The sequence below is a fragment of the Copadichromis virginalis genome, linkage group LG23, assembly GCF_057382275.1.
Source record: "Copadichromis virginalis isolate Kocher_CV1m ecotype Utaka linkage group LG23, C_Virginalis_male_GT1.1, whole genome shotgun sequence".
Taxonomy (NCBI): Eukaryota; Metazoa; Chordata; class Actinopteri; order Cichliformes; family Cichlidae; genus Copadichromis; species Copadichromis virginalis.
Genome location: NC_140639.1, coordinates 8,893,610 through 8,920,855, shown reverse-complemented (window position 1 = coordinate 8,920,855; position 27,246 = coordinate 8,893,610). Strand labels below are relative to the sequence as shown.

At 39.1% G+C, this 27,246-nt stretch overlaps 1 protein-coding gene across 1 annotated transcript in view; it reads right to left on the bottom strand.

Annotated features, from left to right (window-relative positions):
* The window catches only part of scfd2 (sec1 family domain containing 2), a 102,467-nt gene that overhangs the window by 3,325 nt on the left and 71,896 nt on the right, over positions 1–27,246 (bottom strand). Inside the window, exons 6-8 of the mRNA XM_085448669.1 lie at positions 14,019–14,164; positions 5,453–5,587; positions 725–844 (exon numbers count right to left, since the gene is read on the bottom strand). Coding sequence (XP_085304795.1) covers positions 725–844; positions 5,453–5,587; positions 14,019–14,164 — 401 coding nt within the window. The remainder of the gene's footprint in view (positions 1–724; positions 845–5,452; positions 5,588–14,018; positions 14,165–27,246) is intronic.

The following is a 27,246-nucleotide window of genomic DNA, read 5'->3' as shown; positions in this document are numbered from 1 at the left end:
TAGCCAGAGTGCAGAAGAGGATCTCTAAACGTATGACATGTCGAATGCTGAAGCAGATACGTCACAGCAGCGGAAGAACACGCCAGGTGGCACTTCTGTCAGTTAAAAACATGAAACTAGGATTGTACAGTCAGAATTTTGAATAAACAACATGAAAGCATGGATCCAATGGTGTAGTGGTGTAGGGGATGTTTTCTTGGTATACTCTGTGCCCCTTAGTGCCAACTGAGAATTATTTAAATCCCGCAGACTATCTTGTTGCTGACCATGTCTATCCCTTTATAGCCACAGTGTATCCATATTCTGATATATTTTGTTAGCTTTTCAAGTTAAAACATCTCAAACCCGTCCACTAATAAAGTGTCCATTCAGTGTATATTACTATAAACAGTTCAACATAAAGCAAAATATGGAGCTCAGGCATTAGGTTTCTGAATTAAATGAAACTATATTTTTAGTTGTAAGTTTAATCACTTTGTATGGCATCACTTTAAGTGATATGACGGTAAAAGTTATTTCAGTGCTCATTCTTGAGGTTAAAGCATGCAGGTAAAGCTTGCTAGCATGGATCTCAATTCTGCTTTAAAACATGATGTGTTTCATTTAATTTTACCAGTGAAGCCATTTGTAGTTTGAACAAAACATTTCCCCAATTATTGAACTGGACTGGAAGCAGAACTGGGAAAGAGTAACGTCACCTGACAGCGACAGGCCACAGACTCACCTGGGTCCCCGGTCTGTGTGTGGCAACAGTCTCTTTGATGAGACGAAGTTCTGATGGTGTGACTCCACCAACCATGAAGAGGAGGAGCAGAGGGTTGTCACCAGGATGTGGACGGCTCACCTGGAGTTAAGACGAGACATTTTGACAGGTATTTTTAGGCCACTGGAGTTGTTTATGCTGCTTCTTTCCTTCCTTTAATAAACATATATTTTTGTCCACTGAACACTTTATATCATCTCTTTTCTATATAACACCTCTGCCATCTCTTATGTATTATTGCTGAGTCACCTCTCAGCTGGATTCCTGTGATATTGTGGTGCCACTGATCACAGTGCACCTGCTAACAACACTCGGAGTGAGACGTCTCCTCACACTGGTGTCATGATGGCTAACACGTGGACATGTAAGCTCTACACACACACTTACACAACACACAGACACCTAAATATCCCACATCACCTGTGTCAGGGCGCATCTCACAGACTGATATAAAAAAATTGTGCTAGCACATTATTAACTGTCATTTAAAATGCTGTTTTAACACCAGGTAATGTCTGGTGCTTATGGTGGTGAGCAATGGCTTTGTACTATTGGTCAGCGGGCAGCGGTCAGGACGAGCCTGTGAATGCTAACCAAGCAATCAGAGCTGCAGGGGGTGGACCTAAGGAGAGAGTGGCTATCCACGTGAAGCAGCAGCAGGCTGGGATAAAGCATGTCAGGGATGATTCAACATGTGTTCATGGGAAATTTTGGGAACTTGCTCAGCTCAAGCTGTATGTTGTACATCTAGGCAGATCTGGTGGGACTTCTAAACAATGCAGACATGGCATCCCCATGTGTAAGTAAATCCCCACTAGTGTGTTCCCTGGATCTGAACCTCACATGGTGAGGGAGGGGCTGTGAGCTGAAATGTGCTGCAGAGTGTGTCTGAGGAAAAGAAAACATACTTTTAGACATCATCTGTGGACTTCTTCTACAATGCCACTCACCAAACTGTTTAATGTGAATTCTCAAAAAAAAAAAAAAAATTCTCAACATTATCTGCCTCTGTCTTTTGCTAGACACCAGCTATTAATTTCTTTAATAAAAAAATAAATGAAGTTGAGTTTAGTTCAATTTAAAGCAGTCCATAAAAACACAAAGATGAGCACAAAACACAGAATCATGGCAAATATCAACTGAATAATTAGAAAAAAAATCTATAAATATATATAAAATTATTAAGCAAAAATAAAACTTTTTTGGGATTATGGATATAAACTAGTGCTTTCAGCGTTAATCTCGTTAAAATGACGTTAGCGCCATAACTGCATTAACGCACCAAATCTCCGTTAATGAGTTAGCGCATGTGTGCACAGGAGTGTGGGGCTGCACGGTGTTAGCATGGTTAGCTTGCTAACGTGGCGCTAATATCATTTTGACGAGATTAACGCTGACAGCACTAATATAAACCCATTTTAGGTTTACATTTCTCAAGTTTCACTACTGCTTGGTTAGTAATATGTTGGCATCAAGATGGTATCATCCATCCAAACTACATGTGACTGCAGCAGTCTGCTAGCAAACAGAGAAATCACAAAGAGGTTTTTGGTGAAGCATCCTGTTTGCACCCAGTTTCATTCAGCTGCAGCGGGCAAACTCCATCAACCACCTGGTTAATGCACATTTTTGTCTAGCAACCAGATGTTAATAAGTGGTTGCTGAGTGGTCTCCAAGCCTTTGTGACTGATGCCTTAGCTTGACTTGTCCTGCTAACTAACTAATCAACACTATGCTTAATTAGTGTAGATGGACCCTCTGGGCTAAGATTTCCCCTTTGACATCTGGTAACCATTAATAGGTAAACCAAAACAAAATAGGATCAGTTAGTTTATCTATTCTGCTTGTCAGAGAATTCAAGTAAAGAAGCAATCTGATGTGCAGAAGTAATGGAAACCCTTCACAAACGAGCCCCGAACTTAACTGCAGAAAATCAAACGTTTACTGTTTTGGATTTTCTGTTCTGATGAGTTTATTTAAATGCTTCTAATAAAGGAAAAAAAATAGTTCCCATGCAGAGATCAATAAAGATGTCCTTATCTTTATCACAAAAACCGTTCAGATTTCTGATAAAATGTAGCTGCAGGGTGCTCACAAACAGCAGATTTCAATCTACACAAAGTGAAGAAGTAAAGTCTTCACTACACTTGTAGCACACAGAACAACTTTATGGCTTGACCAACACGATAAGGTCATCAGGGTTATCAGATGACGACCATGATGAGGCTACAAGCTGAAACGCGCCAGTCAAGCAACAACGTTGTTCTATAAAATACAAGTGTTGTTGTTTTGACCACTCCAGACTTTCTCCTCTCCTCCATGCACTATTTGCATTTGTAAATTGTGCAAGATAAATCACTCTGTGATTCTCTGGTGTCAGTCATAGGCAAGAACTATGGTTGCATTAACATTACAAGATCGCTTGTACAACTGGGATTCTGTTTAAACAAAGACTAAATATGGTACACCAGACACACAAATAATTTGGTTACAGACAGTTTAAGATGACAGTTTGAAACAACACTGCACAGGCTTTCAGCAGGTCACGGTCCAGACAGCAGGGTCCACTGTGTTTTAATAATGTAAACTGTGTTCACAGTAAACTCTTTGGCTGAAAATAGAAGTTTTATAGGAGGTGTTTTATGGCATAAAGGGTGTGCACTGGGCTCCTATAGACTACAAGGTCAGTTTTATAGGTTTAGGTTGTCTGACTTGGTGGTTCTTGAGCCAAGTTTCTTAATTTGAGTGAAACCAGGCCACAGTTACACAACTTGTCTAATTCCTTCCCTTCTGGGTAATCATCAGTTTAAGCGGGCCCAGATGTGAGATCAGATCAGATCAGACTGTGGAGAGTGATCCACTCTGCAGGAAATGTACATTATGCATAGTGTTAGAAAAAAAAAACTCAGACTAGTGCTAAAATAATGAAAGAATAATGAAAGAATAAGCCAATTATCAACGACTTTTAACAATTAAACTTTGCAAATCCAACTGCATTACTTCTTTCTTTTCTGTTTCGGTTCCCATTAAGGTCTTGCTCTTTAAGAGCCTCAATATCATACTGTGCTGCTGTCATCTGAGGATTATTTTCTGCCTTAAAATAAATGTGATTCTTTGAAGTAGTGACCTGGCATAGCTTCTACTGTGAGCTGGATATCCAATTTGAAGGCTTTATGACCAGATCCAGGCAAAAAAGTTGGGGTACGGCGGCAGACAACAGTTTCAGTTCTCATATGTGTTTTTTCTGCAAATCTTTCTGCAAAAGTTGCAAATTCATTGCTATCCTAGATATCCTAGAAATATCACAGATATTTTTAAAAAAAATCGTATAATACATATTATGGTCACCTACTGATCGGAAGGTTGCTGGTTTGATCCCTGACTCCTCCAGTCTGCATGTCAAGTATCCTTGGGCAAGATACTAACTACAAGCCAGGCTTGTAATATTGTAGCATCAATTTCTACCAGGACAACTTTCTACAACAAAATCACTGAAGCGTTCTTTGGGTTGGTTTATGCCAGTGTGTTGCACTGTAGCATAACATTTATATTGTTAAGTAGTTATTACATAACAGTACATCTTGTAGAGTTAAAGAGTAATAGAAAAGCAGTAAGGAATTAAAGAAACTAATTAAGTACCCCAACACTGTCGACAAATGTAATGCCATTAGGCTGGAAACACTGTGGAGATGAGGCTAATACACATATAGATCCCAGAGATCAAAAATCACCCATAGGTGACAGGCACTGGAATATCATGAAGATATTCATCTCCACAGACTATAAGGCTTCATGCTTTTTCATCAGTAATCTCTGATTTTCTTCAAATGAGCTCCCAAAAGTGACTCATTTTTACCAGTTATACAATAAAGATGTCTCATTCTTGGGAATCAAGAAAAATAGTCAGCAAACCCTTTCTAGTTATATCACTGGTTGATATGTATAACAGACTTGAGGTACAGCACAAACACTTTTGAAAATGTGTATAAAAAGTATTAGTTTGGCGGTTTATCCTCTGAAGGGTTGATTTTTGTCCAAAAAGTATAGTCATTTCATTCAGCTTTGTGTGGGATTTCTGAAATCTGCCATATCCAAAAAATTGCGATGCAATATAAGATTTAAATGAAAATTTGTTTAAAACTATATTTGACTATAAACAAAGTACAAAGACATCGTAATAAAAAGCGGAAGCTGAAAAACTGATAGTTTATTTGGAACATGATGCTAGCAACATGTTGGTAAAAACTGGCACAGGAATACGGTACGACATGTTTATCACTGTGAAGACTGACTTTTCTTTTTTATAACTGCAGTCATTTAGCAACCAAAGAAATCAGTTGCTTTCGTGTGAAAGTGAATGGTAAAGGGTTGACATCGGCTTTCAGTGGCTTGACAGTTTGGGATCTACATTGGGATTTTCTGTTTCACAGTATACCAAATGTCTGGAATGCAGGTTCCGCATGCACATTTCAGTATAAATGATGCCTTCAGAGAGTGCATGTTACCAGAGCCATGTGTACTAATGTAACCCAGTTGTAAAGTTTCCATATTTAATCTTTTATGTATTCGTCCATTCATACATTTTCTTAACAGTTTATCCAATTTAAGTATAAATAACTCAAATCAGGTAATTTCTTCTGCGACAGAGCTGACTCTGTTGCATATAAGTGTTTGTGAGGAATGTCTAACCTTCATGAACATGCTGAAGCCGGTCTTCAACAGGTCTGTAAGACCTCCAGACATGTGCTCGATGTCAGGACATTCACGTCGATCAGGGTGAAAGACTTCCTCTAGAATCTGCCGCAGGAAAGGTCGATAGGTCGCCTGTAAAGCATAAATATCAAACCACACAAATAAGCATGCTTAACATCTCCAATGACAGTGGAGGTTTTTCTTTATAACAGCCTCTATGCAAATATACAGATTGCTACAGGTTGGGGGTTGAGGAACTGTTGGTGTCTTTGTGGAGTCCATATTGTTCTGGGCTTTTAGCCCCTGCGTGATTATGTGAATGGCTCTGGGTGTTAGACAGTGAAGTTATAAACAGCCCTGTTCAAGCTCTGCACAGGCTGCTGACTTATGAGTCAATTCAGGAAGAGCTTTTAAAACAGCGCAGTAAAGAACCCCACATGGTTATATGTGGCTAAAAAAAGCACTCTGGCCAACCATGTGGGTGATAAAGGGATGAATCAAATGAAGAATGTGATATTCCATTAACATGATTCCCAGAAACTAAGATTATTCAGACAGGGATATTTAAGTTCATGCTGACTAGTTTAACTATTCTATGTCCAGTCTGAATTATTATTAGCAGCAAATGGTTGTGGATGGTTTACTGTGAACTTTGGTGAACACATCAATCCCCCCTTTCGCCTTAGACAGCTTAGTGTGTGATGTAACTTCCTTCTTCAAAGTAGACACCTGGCCCACTTTTCCAAAGTTTCAGCAGCCTTGCTTTTATAATAACCGCAGCTTATGTTTTGTCCCACTTCACAGAAAAAAGAAGGTGTTTCAATAAAGTGTGTGTCCTTGGAGGAGCTGAATTGCACAACCTCAACTAAAGCTTCATAAATGTCTTTATTTACAGTGATCCATGGAGGAAAAAAAAAAAAAAAAAACTCTAACAGAGGACTTTTTCTGCCCAGTGACCCAGGACAAAATGAACCATTTATAGCCCTCAAAGCTAGCGGATCAAGAATTCAAGGCGGATTTTTTTTTCTCCAAGGGACCAAAGCTTGCTCTCTCAGAGAACAATAAAGACCCAGATAAGACTTGGCAAAGCCTTATTTGAGTACTGTGAATAGCATAAGTGTCTAAATAAACATTGTGAACATGTTCCAGAACTGAAAGTCTCTTTTTTACATGAGGTTATATTTGGTGGGAAGGAGCGGATTATCCTTTAGATCATTGGTAGATAATTTAATTTCCCTAGAGAAAAAAAAAATATTGAGCAGAACAGTTCCAGTTTCTCATGTGGACCCTTGAAAAAACTACTTGCCCACCCCCGATTTAGATCTTGCAAAGAAACAAGCACTAAAAACACACACCTACACATACAATACTGTCTAAATGTTAATGCGTCCAGGTGTTTCTGCCCACAGACATCCTCTCAATATGCATCATTCTTAACAGACACCTCAGAGCCTCCCACTCCTCAACAACCTGCAGGAGAATCCAGATTAGGCTTGGGGAAATCCTGCTGTCCAAATGATATAAACTAACATACACCTCCACCAAAATGACTGTGCAGCTTGGGTCACTCTGCACAAACAGACCTTGGAGTAAACACAATAATGATTCACCTCTGGCTCAAGCATGATCGTGCATGTGCATACGCAACATCAAGGCATAAACAACAAATCCAACCCGCAGTCACGCACTCTCCATTATCATCTGAATTTGAAAAACCTAAAACCAATACCATTAAACCAACACCCACATGTTAAAAACAATATTAGAATTAGTCATATGATAATGTCAGCGCTTAAATATTCCCTTGCAAACACAAACATGTGAGGGCACATACACACCCCCGTCAAATGTGAGTATCAGGTTTCCCCATGGGTTTTATTGGCTTTGAGGTAGATGAACGAATTAATGTTCCAAAACAACAGGTGATAAAATGAAAAACACAAATGGAGCATGGAAAACTACAGTCTGGCATGTCCCTGGAAACAACCCAGTCCAAAAATATGATAAAGTTGTACTATGCATATCATTTAAATGCCTAAAAATGGTGTTGTTTAATTCATCAGCCTGTGGACTCTTTTCTTTTTGAACATTCCTGTCAAAATATGAAACCTTTTAGCGAGTCATGCTAAATGTTAAGTATGTAAAGGAATACACTCTCTATAGCAGGATGTAGGTAGTAGGAAAACTGATGCTGCTATAGAATATATGCTGTAATTTCTTTTTAATTTACCGCCAATTGATGGCAAAACATTCTCAGACGTGGCTCTCCCCAAAACTGGGCAACACACAACCATGAGGCCATCTCCTCCCATTAATATATCAATATACTGACTAAAAATATCCATCCATCCATTCGCTTCCGCTTAATCCTTTTCAGGGTCGCGGGGGTGCTGGAGCCTATCCCAGCTGTCATAGGGCGAGAGGCGGGGTACACCCTGGACAGGTCGCCAGTCTGTCGCAGGGCCAACACACAGGGACAGACAAACATTCACGCTCACATTCACTCCCACATTCACACCTAGTGGCAATTTGGATTAGCCAATTAACCTATCCCCACAAGCTGCATGTCTTTGGACGGTGGGAGGAAGCCGGAGTACCCGGAGGGAACCCACGCAAACACGGGGAGAACCCTGGCCTGATGGTGGAATTGAACTCAGGACCTTCTTGCTGTGCGGCAACAGTGCTAACCACCGTGCCACCGTGCTGCCTTGACTAAAAATAATTAGAAAACAATTGAATAGTAATAATTTTGAAGCAACAAGGAGTTTGCTTGACCTGTTTCCTGGCAGGAAACAGTAGCTTCCTGAACTAGAAGGCAAGAGCTGATCAAGAAACAGAAACTGTATGTTAGCAACTTTACTTATCACAAAGTAGGGCAGCCTTAAATAATACCCTCCTTTATTATTTTTTTCTATGTAACATCTAAAAATTAATATAACTGTATATTAAATAACAATTGAAATTAATGTTTAATGTTCAATAAGAGTCATTTTCAGTCACTGCCCTCGCTGGACATTAATTTTCGTTTTCTGAATTTCATTTTTATTTTGGATGCACTTATGCTTTAGACTGCTTCACATCTCATGTAGGTGGTAATAGATTATATCTTATTACCATGTCAATGCAATGACTGGTCATAATAGAAAGAGAAAAGATATTACATAAGACATAAAAACCTGAGTAAATACCTCCGAAAGCCTGTGCTCAAAAACCCACGCAAGAGGGAGGACAGTCTATCTAGTCATAGGTGTGTATGCTCACCCATGTGTCACAATCTGTTCAATGTAGATGCAAATGATTCATTTTCTCGTTACTATGGTTTTTGGTTGGTTATACAACTCTCCCACCTTGTTGCTAGTCTCTGAAAGTCTTAAAACTTTTCATCATGATGCAGATGCTTGCTACTAAGAACATTTTCCACCCAATTTCAAGTGTTTCCCACAAAAGCAATAAAATCAAGCCCTTTGTTGAACTCGAATTCAGTTTTTTTTAGCATCTCGCTGTTACAGCTTGATCACTTATAGCCCACTGTTTTCTTTTCTCGGAATTTCAATAGTGCTCAGTTACTCACACCATGACATGCGCGAGTTTTGTGCGCCTCTACAACGAGAATACACGTGACCATTCAAGGCTGTGAGTGTAGCTGTCTGCTGGTCAGAATAATTATGGTTGTAACAAAGAAAGCCTAACTGAAGCAAACAAAGGAGCTGCGGTATTTGATTTTAATTTGAAATATTTTTATGTTTAGTGTTATAATCACACAAATGTAGTTACAACACAACACAAATGACAACATGCAACGACAGAGCTCAACCCCAAAACAACCCTACTTAAGCCACAACTTAATTCATTTGCTCTTGTTCACCGCTTTGATGAACCCCAAAACACTTGATTACTGAAGCTGATGGCACACAACACTCATTCCCTCACACTAGGATAAAAACATATGATTCCCATGAGTCCCATCACAGAGTCAGAGCAAGAGATTCTGACCCATGTCAAGCCAAAGCCACAATCATGTCTTTCCACATATTCTTTTGTAAAGGGTGGGTCTTTTCTTTTCCAAATATTTATTTATAAGTGACTTATGTATGTATGTATGTATGTATATATATGTATATATTGTACTATTCTTAGTTAGCGTATTGTCTGTCTTGTCTTAATGTTGGTTTAAAATGGAGCACTGTAACAAAAAATAATTTCCCCCAGGGATCAATAAAGTATTCTGATTCTGATTCTGATTATATAACATCATTACACTGGATTTACAGGTACCACACGCATACAACAGGAGTAGATAACACAGAACGACTTGACTCCTCTTCAGTGGCCTTAAACATTGGAGTGAGGACCTCTGCATATTAGGCTACGGCCTAATAAGAAAACGTCAGGTGTCGGCTTCACTGGAGGCAGGGGTGCATCCTCAGAGAGGCTGGATGATTTCTGACGTTTCTCAAGAACAAGCAGTAGCTGGCAGATATCATACTGTCCTACTTTCATATGAAATCATTTTATAATAGTCCTGGAACAAGAACAGCCAGGTCTGGCCTAACACAATGCTTCTCACATGCATCCAAAATGCTTGCTCAGTCAAGAGGCTACTGGCACATTTTCACAGACACTGCATGATTATTATTATTTTTACAGTGTTATTCAGATGCAGAAATGAGAGACTGAGTCATGAAATGTATTCAAACTTCTGTGTTAATCAAGAACATAAGCCTGAACTGGAACAGTTACTAGATATTTAAGTTGTCTGAGAAAGAATTAGACTCCAGTCTTGGGGCACACCTACGAATCTGAATTGCACATCAGCACAAAATTTGAGCACTGGGAGCTTCAATGCACAGGCCACCTACAGTAACATGTAGATGGCCCAGTCCATGCAGACAATTTATATAAGGTAATTCTTGTCTAGTTGGGAGGACAGAAGAGAAGAGAAGAGAGCTGCAGAAGCACAGCTGTCTATTTTCTACTTATGGTGGAGCTTTTTTATTATTTTCTCTATTTCTATGCACTGAAGAGTGAATACAAGAAACATTGTGTAAAAATGACACATTACATTTTTTGTAGTTGTTATGTCTAGATTGTAAATTGGTTGAAGATGTTTAGACTGCAAACAGGCAAGACTTCACGTCACTGATCCCAGTCTTTGAAGTTAGCTAGCTGTGGTTTGATTTTCTGTGAATGCATGCAAGCCAGAGAGAAAGAGAGCTCTCATTCTTGTCAAGAAACTAAAGTAAGTTATTTCACAAAGTAATTACATTTTCCTATGACTATAGTAACTACTTTATATTAAATGTCATTTACTTTATACTGTGGCTAAAATGTTTGAAAAAGCATGTACAATGGATAAAAGATTGCAACATTCAAATGCATTTCAACCATATTATCTCACTATTCTGACGAACTTCATCTCCAAGGTTTTCTACATCATGGCTGTGTGATTGGTTAAATTATTGATGTAAGATTTGAGAGAATCACTCAAGAAATAAACCTCAGAGGGTAGAAGGAGGAGAAGTAGACAAGAAAAAGACTAAATGACAAGGACACAGAAGTATTGTTAAATGAAACTTCAGCAAAAGCTTAAGTTCCAAGAATATTTCTCCTGGCCTATAATTCTCTGACAAACTGCCCAATGAGAATGAAGGACAACAGCAGTGAAGCCGCCACTCTAGAATGTCACTGTCTATACCAAAAGGACAAAGCTTTCAGATGCACTGAGAGGGCCTTTGGAGTTACATAAGCTCCAAGACGAGTGTGACGAGGCTCTCGCAGTGAAGTCCCATGTGCCTGCATGCTTGCATGACGCAAAAGGGAAAGCAACAAAAGCAGGAGAGGTCAGAGGTCCTCTGGTAAATCTGTGCTTGTGCTACAAATAAGGCTGGGTATCGTCACTGATTTCTAGAATCGATTCAATTCCGATTCACAAGGTCCTGAATCGATTCGATCCACGATTCGATTCGATTCTATTTGAATCTGGGAAATTTTGCCTCAGACAGTCAGAAATATTATAATTCAGATCAGTACATTTACATATTTTTGTATCTATAAAAAGGAAGCTGACAATTTCCAGACTTTATCAAAGGTGTGAGCGTCACAGCAGAGGCCTTTGTGTCAAAGTAGCTGAAGCTAAAACACATAAAAACATGTAGGTGATTTTCCTGGCCTGGGATTTTATAAAAATATTCTGCAGTACATCAAAAACAAAAGAAAACCATTAATCAACATATGAACATTACCTCTGAAGTTACAGCGGTTTTATTAGAGACACGGCTAAGCGTTTTGCATTTTGTATAATTTTAAAAAGTTTATAAATTTGTTCAGTATTGAACGGCAGAAATGAGGTTTTCTTTTCGGAAGTAAGTAAAAGGAAAAAAAAACATCAGCCGACAGTGCTGTAAACAACGGTAGACTTGTGTGTAACAAGCAAGAGAATAATGCAGAAAACAGATTTTGGGGATAAACGGGAAACTGTTCTTGAAGTACACAGAGAAAGCGAGAGAGAGAGAGATGTGCATGAAGTGTGATTTTATCGTGTTCGAAGCAAAACAGCAAAAGTAAGAGGGAATTCATGACGATGTTTATGTGAAGCGTAGTTTGGATCTTCTTTTGCTGCTGGTTTGGTCAATATTGTTTGGAGAGAGATAAAACTAACAGCTTTATGATCAGCGCAAAAAGGACATAAACACAAAGCGCAGACCCGCCGAAACATCAGAGTCAGCGAGCTGTCGGCTTTCAGCCCCGACCGTGTCCGTGCCGTCAGGTGAGAAAGGCGACATCTCACTGATTCTGATCCGCGGGTCCACGCTTTGTGTTTACGTCTTTGTGCAGAAGCCGTGTACCTGCTCTCATTTACTGTTTTAAATGTTTGGTGGTTGTTGAAATTTTGTGACGTTTCACCTGAGATTCTGGAATTTTGGGCAAAATATATTTATATAAAAAAATCGATTCAGGATTTTAATGAATCGATATCACGTTATCCAAGCCAGAATCGATTTTAATCGATGAATCGATTATTAAAACCCACCCCTAGCTACAACCACTGCAAGAGTGAACATTACATGGAGTAGTTAAATAAAACACAAAGTAAAAAGTTACATGTACAGTGCAGTGAAAAAGTGTTTACACCATCCTGATTTCTAAAAGATATTTGTAATATTTACGTTCATGATCATCAAGCAAATTTTAATATTAGACAAAGTTAACGAGAGGAAACATGAAACCCAGTTTTTAATTAATTATTTCATTTCTTAAGGTGGAAAAAAAGCTTTCCAAACCTATCTTGGCTTATGTGAAAAAGTAAAATGTCCCCCTTGTTAAATCATGAATTAAGTGTGATTCACCACAGTTTTCAGAAAGCTGAGTTCAATTACACAGGCCAAAGCCGGGCCTCATTAATTCCTGGCCTGTTGAGAAAGAAATCTCTTAAATGGAAAGTATCTGACAAACTGAAGTAGGCTAAAAGATCTCAAAAAGCAATACATCACACCTTGATCTACAGAAACAGTTCAGAAACAATGTCACTGATATCTATCAGGCTGGAAACGATTTGAAAGTAAACTAGTGAGCTACGGTGAGAGCCATTATCCACAAATGGAGAAAACTTGGAACAGTGGTGAATCTTCCCAGGAGTGGCCAGCCTACCAGAATTACTTCAAGAGCGCATTAATGGATCATCCAGGAGGTCAAAAAACAATCCAGAATATCATCTATAGAACTGCAGGTGTCAGTCAGAGTAACAACAATATGAAATAGACTGGGCAAAAAACATCTATCCATGGGAGAGTTCCAAGGAGAAAATCACTGCTGACCAAAGGCTCATCCCACATGTGTCTAAAAACATCTTGATGATCCCAGAGACTGACAAGACACAAGTGGAACTTGTTACAACTGGTGAAAAACTAACACAACATTTTATAAAAAAGAACATCATACCAACAGTCAAACATGGTGGTGCTGGTGTGATAGTCCAGGGCTGCTTTGCTGCTTCAGGACTTGGAAAACTTGCCATAATTGATGGAACCATGAATTCTGATCTCTACCAGAAAATCCTAAAGGACAATGTCTGGCCATCAGTATATACCCTGATGCTCAAGAGCACTTGGATTAAACACAAAATGATGATTCTGGAGAGGCTTAATCAAAGTCCAGACTTAAATCTGATTAAAATGCTTTGACATGACCTTAAACACGCTGTTCATGTTGGAAAACGCTCCTAATTAAAACAATTCTGCAAAAAAGAATGGGCCAAAAATCCTCCACAGCAAAGTGAAAGACTCATTACCACTAACACAAATACTTGACACAAATACAGTTCTTCCTGCCAAGGATGGCACAACCAATTATTAGGTTTAGAGCACAATTATATTTTCACATCAGGCCAGGTAGGTTTGGATATCTTTTATCCCTTAATAAATGAAATCATCATTTAAAAACTGTATTCTGTATTAACTTGGGATATGTTGAAGCTGTGGTAGTGTTCATACTTGATACGGGTAAAGCAAACCACCCCTGTAACATGTGTTTTGAGGCTGGCAGTCAGAGTTTGTGTGCCTCCAACCTGGTGAACTCCATCGCTGGCAGTGTAGATGGAGCGTAGCTGCTTGAGGTGGTTTCTGGTGCTGCTCAAACCTCGGAGGGTCTTGAACATCTTCTCCACTGCAGAATGAACTCGCTCTGCGGTCAGCTCCTCAGGATTTGTACAACCTAATAAAAAACAAGCACACAGTCTCATTAACAGAACATTAAAAACCACAGATTCATCTAAAAGTAGACACATTACATTTTGCTTCAAAACTGGCCAGAGAGGAAAGCTAAATAGGCAAAAACAACCCATTTGATTCTGCAAAAACAATTGGCCATAAGATGTGGCACGTTCATTTTTGTGGGTAATTTTCTCAGCTGGGTGTGTACTGAAACCAATTATCAAGGTAAACGCAAGGGAGTGAGAGGACAAGAGCTCCTTTATTCCAGCGGAAAGCACTGCAGCCTAATCAAAATCTAATGTTCCCTTCTTTCTAAAGAAGTGCCTAGGGAAGCAAAGGCTTGCTGTGAAATAAACCCGAAATGACAGCGTTTAAGAAGAAAGAGAAATGGCAGTGAGAAAAGGAGAGTGGGGCTTAAAAATATCAAAGACAAGTAAACCGAGTGAGAAGATAGTGAAGAAGGCTAAACGATGGCGCCCAAGACGTCCGTTTAGAGCGCTTCTGGCAAAGTGGGTTGAGGGGCACCTGCAGTTCCACAGCACACAGCTTGGGGATTTGCCTGCCTTTAATTAACAAGGAGGTCAGCTGTGTTACAGAACACAGACCTGAAAACTGAATCAGCACTACAGACTCTGAGAGGCTCGTAACAAAAAGAACAATGATGACTCCACCATTTGTACAAGTAGTTTACACATAAAAGTGCTTTTCACGCAGCGGCGTGACTCCAACATTAAGCTACAGTTTCCTTACAGTCAGGAACTGGCTCATGTTCTGCTTGGACATGTTGGTCCACTCAGTGATAAAAATGCACAACCTATATCATATAAACCTGACGTACATTTTAACCGGAATTACAACAAGATCTTGTTGCACGTATTGAAGCACGTATTAATGCCGTGAACGTCACTTCACTCTTGTTTTATCTGCTTCATTACTGAAGTAATGAGCAGTTGCACACACAGTGAAAGCCAGAGAAAGGACAAACTAGTGCTACCACAAATTACACCAAAGTGCAGTAAAGACTAATTGAACTCAACTGAAATGAGTGCAAATAAGATAAACACATTTTTGTATTTTTCATTTTGTTCATCTGAGTTCTGTTCTGTTTTGTTATTATCTACTATATAACCAATAAATGCCAAATCATTACATTTATATACTCATAATATGTATTTATAAGTTACACTTTGTTTCACAGTGTTAGGAAAGCAAAGTTTAAACTGAGTTTAGTAGGAAAAATGTGTATTCCCCAATCCCAGCTGCTTAGCCTTTAAAAATTGTGATTTCAATTATTAAACTGTTGCTGGAAGTCACAAGAAGGTTGCCAGCCAGGTTACAGGCTTGTGTCACTGGGGACATAGTCCATGCCTCTCACCCTATTCACAGCTAGGATAGACTCTAGCATTCCTCTAGCACTCCTGAATAGGATAAGTAGTTCAGAAACTGGAATGATGAATGGGTGAATCCTAAAAACAACAATAACGCAACAAGACTAGTCTACAGTTATTCTGTTGGCTCGGTAACACTTAGCCACAATAAGGGCCAAGTCATAGTTTCTGCATGCAAATGTGCATTTCATAAATGTTTTATCTGCTTAAGTATGTTCGGGTTCATGTAGCGCCCCAGATTTAATACTGCATGGACTGTCAAATAACAAACAGGCAGCTTCCATTCCTGCAGGTACGAGGTTTTCATCACGGTTTCTAGCCCATACTCGTGGTCTATGGCAGCATATGCATACTTCTGGCTACATATATTTATCACACTTACATCCTGAAGTATGACAAATGTTTACATGATTTCATAATATCAATGGAAACATTCTGATGTTTAGCAGGTATGACCCACAACAGCACTGCTGCTGCACAGTAAAAAAAATCCCATCCATCGATCCATTCATCAGTAAAACCTGCTTGTTTTTTTTAATCCCTCAGTGATAGGATGATTCTTCTGGTGTATATTGTAGTCACCTGGCAAAACGTCAACATTTAGACCCTTTTAACTCCATTTTTGGTATCTCCCAACTCCTGCGGGACATAAGTGTGTGTCTGCCGTTTTGGTTCTAGACATGAAGTCTACAATGAAATGAAACAAATGAAAACAGATGTCTGCTACAGACAAAAATATTGTTCCGAGCCATGTGAGTGAATCAAAACAGTTAAGTTGCACAGTGAATACAAAACACTGAGCTGAAATTAGAAGGGTTTATAAAGCTGAGAGATGAGGGAGTTTCAGGCAATTCTTTGTGGACCCTTCACTACAGAGCCTGTCACGTTGTTCTGACACAGGCATTGCCAAATGATGCACAGTTATTACAAAGATATTAATTGTGGCTGCTTTAACAGAACGGTTTACACCCAACTCTTGTTTAAATTATTTTTCTCTGGCCTTAAGTAGTATTTATTCATCGAGAGTGTGAGTTGTGCAGTTTTAAAGACATGAGCAATAGAAACAGGCGTTTTCACTTGAACTAACGTAGCATCTGTTTGTTCTTTCACTCGTGTTTCCCGGCACACTTTACAGATATCCACTAATCGCGTTACACGCAGGCAAAAGCGGACAGCTTTAAGGATACACTCACTGAAGGAGTGTGTGCATGTGACTGTGCACAGTGGACAGATTGTGGGATACAGCTTTATCAAGAACCACTCATCCAAAAAGATGAGTAAGTGATTTTAGCCATCTTTCACAGGAAATGCAAAAACAATAAAAACAAATAAATAAATAAAAAACTAAAAAAAAATCATGACCAGCTATCTTTTGAGCTAGATTGAGTTCTGGGCCATCAAAAAGATTAAATCTTTGCAAATGTTAGAAGTTTTTTGGCCTGTTTTCATTTTTTTTATCCACATCCTGTTTTGGGGTTGAATTAGGTTTAAATTGCACATTAATTTGTTAAGGATAAACCTTACGGGTAAGAGGTTCAGGAATGTCAATGAATGCCCTCACAAAGATAACCAAACACTCACAGGGAGGCCCAAACAGCAATCACTGTAGGAAACCAAAGACCACAAGAATCCTGGGAATTGAGAGCAATTTTAGCCACAATACACGAACCACGCATCCCAACTCGGGTCTGTAACAATAAACCCACCAAGTGTGAATTGTTCAGATGAGCAGCTGTCAATATAAAAAATAAAAACAGCTGCATAATATATACATTTGATTTTGTGGACATCACTTTAAAGCAAAAATTATATTGTTGAATGCAGAAGACACTAAAAAACAAGATATCTCTATTTCTCTGAAACACTCACTACTGCTCTCAGCTAAACCCAACATCGGTCTAATTAAGCAGACTCAAAGGGCCATGCATGACTTCTACCACCACAGGGTTACCATTGAATCCTGGAAACTCTCTTAAAGCTCTTACCTAAATATTACATAACAAACCATGAGCTCATGTCTTACACAGACCTACTTCTGGAATGAAAGCAAAGCCAGATGTATACATTGTGTGTTAGGAACATGTGAGTTTTGAAGATAAAATCGAACATTCGCAGAACATGTGGTAAAAATCGCCCTTTATGCACAGCAAGCTAAATTGATGGAGTGCAAGAGCACCTACGCCACCTCAAACTCTTATATCTTCAGGAGGATTTTCACAACACTAAAAACAGACCTGCAGAAATAGTTTGCTTTATGGTATTTGGCATGCTATATACACTCAACAAAAATATAAACGCAACACCTTTGTTACTGCTCCCATTCCCCATGGGATGGACGTAGAGACCTAAAATTCATTCCAGATACACAATATAACCATCCCTCCCAAACAGTGGTCACAAATCAGTCCAAATGTGTGGTAGTGGGCACATCTGCCATATTGAGATAATCCATCCCACCTCACAGGTGTGCCACATCAGGATGCTGATCTGACATCATGAGTAGTGCACAGGTGTACCTCAGACTGCCCACAACAAAAGGCCACCCTTTGTATGTAGTGTATGTAGAGCTATACATCACTTTCAGCAGTTAGAGTGAACAGCTTTACTTTTTCAGCATGCTAGCTTGGGTTTTTTTGATCTCTGTTAGTTCCTTTCCCCATCCCATATAGATGATATCAAATTAAGCAAAGCGTGTCTTTGTTTTGATTTGCTGTCTTCAGGAATGTAAAAGTGTCTGGTCCGCTGAATTTGCTCTCCCATGTTGCCCAGGCTGAGCGGTAAACTCCTACAAAAAAACAGCGGGTCTATTCAATTGAGCTGAGCGTGAAGCCTCAGACAGATGTGGGTCTTATCTTTCCAGACACCCGCAGAGGGGGAAAGCGTCCTAAAAAACACCCTACTACAAATGTTAGTCACTGAGCATTTCTACAGTGAGAAGCAAAAGAAAAGGGGGATCAGGCAAACACGCAGTAAATTTTACTGATTTACTGAAAGCAATCAACTAAAATACTGTCTGTGCATAGTGGGTGTGTTAGTGGTGGCAGTCCACTCCAATATGAGGGTGAGGTAGAGGGAGATGTGTAAATCTCTTTGAGCGCTTGCGTGTCTGCCATGAGGGAGCTGCTCGACTTGTTGCCAAAGAATACAGTACACGCCCAGAGCTAGGAGTTGGATGCAGGTCCCACCCCGAGCAACCTGTGCTTTGGATGTTGATCTGCAGACACCGAGCAGGAGCAGGACCAGGTGCTGACCCGGGAACATCCAGTTTGGCGGCGAGGCTGAACACCTGTGTCTGAATTCATCTCACGCGGCACAGTCACGCCACCCACCATATCGGCAGCACACGTGTCTCACATGCAAATATGCAAGCTGAATTATCTTTATCCCCCCGTTTCTTTCTCTCTTTTTTTTTTTTTTAAATTAAGTGAACAACATTGGACGATGATGGAAAATAAATGAGAGCTGTCATATGAACAGCTCTGCCATTTCCATGTATGCATTTATATCCAGAAACAACCCATCTTAACAGACACCAACTTGTTTAGTAGATAAGAAAATATTATTCAAGTCTGACTCATCGCTACACTACACTGCTTAGAGACAAAGAGATTAGGTAAAGAGTCCAGTAAGAGTCCAGGCAGGAAACAGCTGACTGAGTGTTTCCTTAATTTGATCTAACAGAGCCGGAGGTGAGCAATAAATTACTAAGAGAGGTGCAAACATAACCTGTGACACTCACAAGGTGAAAAGAACCAACCATAAGCAGAGCTGGAAGATGATGCTGAAGACTTAAGAAATATTAAAATATTCATTGTTGAAGTAAAACTACTATCAGGTTGAAAAGATGGGATTTGATGAGTTCTCATAAAAGTAGGTGTTGCTATTTTTTTGAATGTGTAACGCATTGATTCACATAAAAGCTTGGATGATTCAGATGACAAGCTTTTATACCACAGCTGTGTGGGATTGTACATAAAGAAAAGACAGGCCTTCTTTTTACCACTTTATACGACAACCTCAGAGGCTGAAAACCAAAAAAACAGGCTAAGTGCCAACGACTGAAGTTTCCTCAGTGGGTAGTTGAGTCCCTTTAGATTCCTGTGTGTCAAAGCCCAACTTTAGTGCGCAAAGAAACATGTTTGCAAACTGTTATGAAAAAAACACTGTTTTGTCTCAATAGCTAATCTCTTTGTCATTATAACTGTACAGGAAATTGATTTTATAGGATATCTCAGTCGTTTAAATGTTATTAAAGTTGTCTATTGTTGCATGATGACACAAAGGGCTGTAGCTTGTTTGATGTGTGAATTGGTATTTTCTTTACATGTTTCTTAGCACTAATTAACAGATGAGTAGATTTGTTTTTACAGATTCATCTTGGGCTAACAACGTTAGCAAGAGTTAGCTCATAGTTAAACACTCGCCTATCCAAAATAAAGAGGGGGAGTGGTGACATATGCGTATTATACAGTTAAGATCACACATTTACATGAACTCATCATTGCTGTACTGTACATTGTACATCTTTAATGACTTTAAACAAGAATTGGGTGTACAAGTTTGAAATGATTATATCATTTCAAATTTGTGAACCCAATTACAGATTAAAGATGTAAGCTAGTACAGTCCTGGAAAAAGAACATAAAAAAGAAATCATTAAAAGTACCACGATAATTCATGTCCACGATAAGTATATAAACCTCTGACCACAACTGTATTTAGTAGAGACTGTGATTACATAATGTCATAAAAAGAAAAATAAACTTTAAGTTTTTGCCCTATAAGCACAAACTAAGCCACTTTTCACATTCATACATCACGTATTCTGTACAAACACGCCTTTTTATCGCTAAGTAATTGTCTATATATACATATTTTAGATCACCCATTACTGAAACAGGAGGTGTATTTGCTGGGGACTATTTTCAGCCATGATTTACCCTCTACTGAGTTATTATGGCAACAAGACAGTGTATGCAGGATTGAGTCAAAATACAGGAGAGTGCCAATTCTCATGCTAGCAAAGAAAGATGTCGCCTAGTGCAGGCATATCGGACAGATCAGGCTTTGCTTATACAGGAAATAATTGTTACAAGGATCAGCGCATTAATTACCGGAGCCTTTTTGTGTGTTTTCTCCACATTATGAAAAATTCCAAATGTACAGTTACAACTGAGGTTCAAGAAAAATATTCTCTCGAGCATATAACAGAGCAGCTGCACCAACAAAGACTGAATGCACTGTGCACGTAAACAATCAAGTAAAAAAAAAAAAATCATCAAAGAAGAGGAAGTAAAAAATGTGGAAGCATTTGTGTTCATTACCAATGCCACACTATTCATCTCACAAGAAATGCACTCTCTGCTAAAGAACACAGGGAACATTAAATTAGAAAAACACAGTCTGTTTCCTCAACAACCCTCAAAACACTGAAACTGCACTGCAACAGCTCACTGTCTATGGCTGACCCCACAATCAAACTAATCACTCTGTACTTATCAGTGGAATGTAGACAACCCGACTACTTATAAATATCACAGCTTATTTTGAAACGTGATCAAAAATTCTATTCTGGTCTGAGAAAAGAATGAGAGTACGTGATTTTTAAGCGAGGGGGAGAAGGATTCATGCTGCCGAGCACAACTTTCTAAAAAGAGTTTATATCAGACGTGGTAATCCCGTGTGGAATGCTGAGGAAGAAAATCTTTCCTGCAGAACGCCGGGATGAAAAAGGAGAGACGGAAGTAGTGGGCTTTTTGAGCTACATGCTTGTCGTGCCTCTTTTACCTTACATGATGATGCTTCCTGACAACTGAAAAACAAACACTGTATCCAGCTCGGTCAAGGTTAACCTCAGACAGATTTGCAGGTTAAAATTAACCATAAAATCTTTGATCACTGAGGTGGATCTTTTGATATACAGGGATTTGTGTACTTTCATTTGCTAACACAATAATAAATATAGGAAAATCATAATGGACTTTTATGCAAATGAACAGCAAATCAAAGTTATGAGGAAGTTGAAGATGATGCAAGCATGTGCATGTTCATAAAATCTGATAAAAACAGCAAATTACATACACCGTTAAGAAGAATTTCTAACATTTATGAATTCATTTTCCAAAAGCTATTTCTCTATTTCCCTGGAGGCCAACCAAAGTTTGGCCACAGCACCACTGACTAAAGACCAACACCAGTGGAAGGACATTAAGGGAGGGTAACTGCAGCGTTTCTCAATGGGAGTTGTTCCCACACAGACAAACTTTTTAAACAATTTCATGTGAATATTTGCAATTTATTGAGTTTAAATTAATTAAAATTTAATAGGTTGATAAACTTTTGTTTTTTTTTTAACACAAAAAAAATGTAAATGTACCAGCGGCTGCCAGCTCTACCCTTCACTCTACTAGTAGATGCACCAATTTGAAATCCCTAGGCGATCTTCTGAAAAGTTCACCTTTGGCCTTGACCTTGAGATCAGACTGAGAGTCGAACCAGACTACAACTTTGAAAATCCAAAAGTTGCATCTTTCCCAAGTTACACCGTTCACAAGATTTTCAGAAAACTTGATTTCTGGTCAAGGTCACTGGGCTTCGGAGTCGCCTGAGAAATGGTAGCCCACAAATCAATAGGGGGTGTTATGGAGGCTTTATCCACCAATTTTTCTTAACAGTTTAGCTTTTTCTTCACTTTACACTTTTAAATACCTGAATGATGTGTGTCGAACTAGTCAAAAGGACCACTATTTATTATCACTTAATGCAAAAATGGCAGATCTAAAAGGACAAAAAACAAAATAGGACGTCCACCTTTAATCAGTGATAAACTAATTAAAGCTGAGAGCTGGATTGCTGTGTCAGCATCCAAGTTGGAAAAAGTTGGGCATATACTTGTGTGAATTCCACTGTGAGAACTTAATCCTTCTCAGAGTGGCCCACTTGACAAAAAACACAAGACCTGTTAATCTGAGCTGCTTCACTGACTCTTTAAGAAGTACAGAACAATGCCACACACACACACACACACACACACACACACACACACACACACACACACACCCCCCTTAGGCCATCAAGCACTCACTTTTAACTCCCACCTCCCTCACTGTTATAAGACCTTGCAAAGCACAACTCTTAGTGTGGATCTGAGTTTCTATATTTATTTCCTCTTCTTGTCATTTCCAAAAAGGACACACACCTCTGCTACAAGAGATAGTGCGAGGCAGCTAATGTGATTAATTACATGCTGGGGAAGGTGTGGTCTCCACTCTGCCACTTATGGAGAAAACTATCATGGTTAAGCAGCCCGCAGACAGCATAACTGTGGAGAGCAAAAGGATCTGCCTTAATAACACAGAGCACTTTCATGTCAGCTTGGTGGCTATGTTAGATGACAGGAATGTGGGATGCAGTGGCGTGGCAACCCTCAGATGTTATGCTGTTTGCTAACAGGTGTGATCAAACAGTGAGCACGCAGGACTCACCCTCTGATGGAGAAAACACCCTGTCACCACTAAAGGGAGTTTCTGCCAGTATGCATGAGTATAATAAATGACTAACAAGGATAAGGGTACATGTGTCTAATGCTATCTCTGAGCTGAATGTGAGGACACCAGTTTAAATCATAGGGTAACATACCAATCTGCTAATTCAGAGAATGGCAGGCCCTAATTTTCTCATCTAACTTGAGGTCTTTAAAAGCAGATCAGATGGGTAGGCGCACAAACACTCACACACTTTCACTGTGTGAACAAAGCTGCACAAACACTACAGCTTTACCATACTTTGTGAATGGCACATTACCTCTTTTCATATTAAAGTCAGTACTCAAATTCTTTTCCTTTTTTATTTAAAACTCTTCGATTGTGCCAGACATCAGCTGACTCATGACTGCAGTGTTAAATAAGACATAAAAACTTCACTGTAAAAAAACAGTGTTGAAACTTCTCTTTGATATTGCTCCTTATGAGTTGCGCTTTAGCGTGCCGTCATGTGCTATTAGTTGAGATGTCAGGCATGCTAAATCTGTCTTTGATCCTTTGTAATTACAGTGCTGTGTGTTTGCAAGTGTGTTTGAATGGCGGAGTGTGTTATAATCACAGCGGTTGCAGTGTTTCACGGTTTTGGGGTAGAAATCTTAGAAATCTGGAGGAGAGGTACACAGAAATTACACCAATTCCAGACAAAGTCAAAATTACAACTCTGCACGCAATGCAACCCGAGTCCTCTCTTTAATATAGAGGGACGAGGGGGAGCAGGGGAAAGCAGTGTGTGTTGTATAAAGTGTTATGTTGAAGATGTTGAACAAACTCCCCATATCCACATCAGCTTAACTGTGGCTGCCTGACTGAATGCATATGCAGCATGTTAGCTCTCCTGTCTCATGAATTTCTCAGTAGTTACATAACTGCATCTGAGCGAGACTTAAGCACATGCAAAATATTCTTCTCGGAAAGAATTATTACATGCACACAAGTCTGCTGAGTAGTTGTTGAATATTTCATGCGTTTTGTAATCGGATCGAATATGTATTATGCAGTCATTTGTGTCAAAACTACATTTATCATTGTTCACCGTAATCCAGTCCAAACAGGGCAAGTCAAATCTGCTAGATGTTACAGCAGGAAAATGTAAAAGCCCTGAGCTCCACATCTTTATTTTATAAAGTGCAGCAAAATGTAAAGAACAAGTTGTGTAATTAAATCCAAATCAATAAATCAATCGCAATCAGACTGGAGTGATCATACCAGTTTAATTCAATTCAATTTTATTTGTATAGCGCCAAATCACAACAACAGTCGCCTTCAGGCGCTTTATATTGTAAGGTAGACCCTACAATAATACACACTGAGAAAAAACCCAACAATCATATGACCCCCTATGAGCAAGCACTTTGGTGACAGTGGGAAGAAAAAAACTCCCTTTTAACAGGAAGAAAGCTACGACAGAACCAGGCTCAGGCTAAAGACATGCTGTGGAAGAGAGCCAGAGATAAGTCTCGTCTAATTACCTGGTACAGTGGAACCCAGACTTACGAATACCCCGTTTCACAAAAAATTCAAGATACGAAGGCACTGAACGGCAATATTTTTGCCCGTGTTACGGCAAAATGCCCGAGTAACGAAATCCGCTGGCTCTGACTGGCTGAGCCTACAATGCCCACAATGCCTTCCGAAACATGTGACAACCCCTTGGCTTCTGTACTTGCGCTTCGCTGTTCCACTTGAACCACGTATTGTTGTTCTAGTTAGCAATTAGCCTATAGCCTATCGTTCAGCATCGCCTCAGTCAAAACGCGCGATGGGTCGTCGTGGTTCCACTGTATACGTTTTAATTTAATCTAATTTTCAATGTGCCATTAGCTTTGCCTTCATGGAATCAGCTTCCTGTGTGTGACAATGATGCTAGGAGAGCACTGGCGTTAAAAAAAAAAAAAAAAGGATAAAACATGTCCGAAATCTGAATTATGAGAGTTTATTTTTAGTTATGCAAGATGGAATAGAATACCTTTAAAAACTCATATCATATTCTTTCTGAATTTATCCTATTAATATTAAGTTTCTTAAACTTTACCTCCATATTTTTGCATAATTTTAGAAAATTTCAGGAATGTAAACTTTTTGCTACTATATCTCCACTGGTTTTAACTAAAATTTTTACAACTATACATGGAACATGCACCATACTTGTAAAATGCAACCAGTAATGTACATCAAATCGTAACGGATACAATGCTGTGTAGTTAAGTAGCAGGCACTTGCAAACACACTGGGAGCAAAGTTACTTACGGAATGCTATGAAAACTGTATTCACTCTCAATTTGGGTGTCTGAGTTCATAAAGTGTGTCAATAGGTGCTTGCTTATCTGGACAGTTTGCAGGATCTGAGTGTCTGCGGGTAAGTGGGAAGTTGACATAAGAAGCCCTTTAGAAATGCTTAAAAGGCTCCTTGCAATGAATAGGCACAGTATATCTCATAAAGGCTCAGGGTCTCTTTCATTTGTGCATGTGTGTGCACTAAAGCGTGTAAGTATGTGGGGTACCTGTGCATATGCAAGCATGCATGTGTGCATGAGAATGGCTTCTCTTGCCATTTGAAACAACTGAACTTTAATTAACAGTGAGCACGAGGGATTTGATTACAGGAGCCAAAGATACATCATCATGCAGCTGGCTGGCCATTAAAGCGTTATGTAATACAGAAAAAAACAAAACACTCAACACCTCATTAAAAAAAAAAAAAAAAATCCTAATTATAAATTATTTATTTGACAATCCTAAATCTAGTTTTGACTGTAAAATGTGCACATTTGGAATCTGCAACAGTCACAAAGTCACAGTGCAATCCCCTCTTGTAGGTCACATACTGAACCCAACTGAACCTGCTGTGCAATCATAGCTGCATGTGTGTGAAAGAATGTCATTAGCACTGTGATGACTGAGTGTGTGCATGTGCCAAACCCGGACAGAGAGGTTTTAAAAAAAAAAAAAAAAAAAAAAAAATTGTATTAAAATATGTTGTGGTTCTGTGCACGTACTTGGATAAGCACCGTGCACACGTCAGCAGATGGTAAGGTGCAGTTTTCATCACTCCTCAATTCCAGATCATTCTAGAGGCCGATCATCAGCGGCTGCAGACATAAGGCCATTCCACAGTAAAAGTGCTCACAGTGTTTCCTTTTCTAATCCTCCAAATTGCTGACAAAGACTTTGACTGTAGGATGGGCAGTGAGATTGCATATCTTGTTTAAGAAAACAAGAAACACAGACACACCATGACACAACAGCTCCTTCTTCCACAGGCAGCGGTGAGGGCAGTGAGGCCCAACCTAAACTAAGGCGTGCTGTGAGCAAAAGTTGGTTTAGTCTGTCCCCTAGAGGACGACAGCAGCAATGCAGAGAATAAATTACATGCATCTTGTTTTGGAGCTAAAAGAAAAAAAAGCTGAATGCATTGTGTCTATAAGGCTGCAGTTCCTTCAGCAGTCTAAACAGTATAAAACTTTATGACACTTAATTTGCAATAGGCAAAACATTTATAAAGTCAAAGGGTATTCCTATGAGGGTTGTAAACATCTTTTTCCATGAACAGAAAGCCTGTTTTTAGTCAAAACAAACATAACCGCTGTCTGATGTGCAGCTCTTAAATGAGTGTAAGTCATGAAACTGTAGTTTAGATGTCATGGCCATTAATCATACGGGCACACTCTAAAATAAGGGTAAAGATGTTTTGGAAAACAAGTTCTGCTTAATTAACATTGTGGAAAATCTTCTAATGAAGCGCAACTAAGTTTTCATAAACCTCAATTCTTTTTTTTTTACTCAGCAAACATTTGCTCATTTACACATCCTGCAGTTAGGGGGCAATATTAACATTAATTTGGCATAAAATCTTTGACCAACTGGCCTGACTTGAATGTTTGTCTGATATTCACTATTTTGTTAATAATGTTTTTGGTCTCCTAAAAACATGTTAGAGAAAATATTTGGTAGAATATCTCCTCCCTGTTAATGTTTTTTGCAGTCAAGAACAATTCTAGCCTTGACCTTATTGCCAAATTCACTGCAACGCTCCATTAAAATAGGAGGAGGTACAGAGTCGGGTAATAAGAAAACATCTACTACCAAATACTGCCATGTTATTTTCACATTTTATACATTATCATTAGACAAAGATTAATTAGAAAAACTTGTCT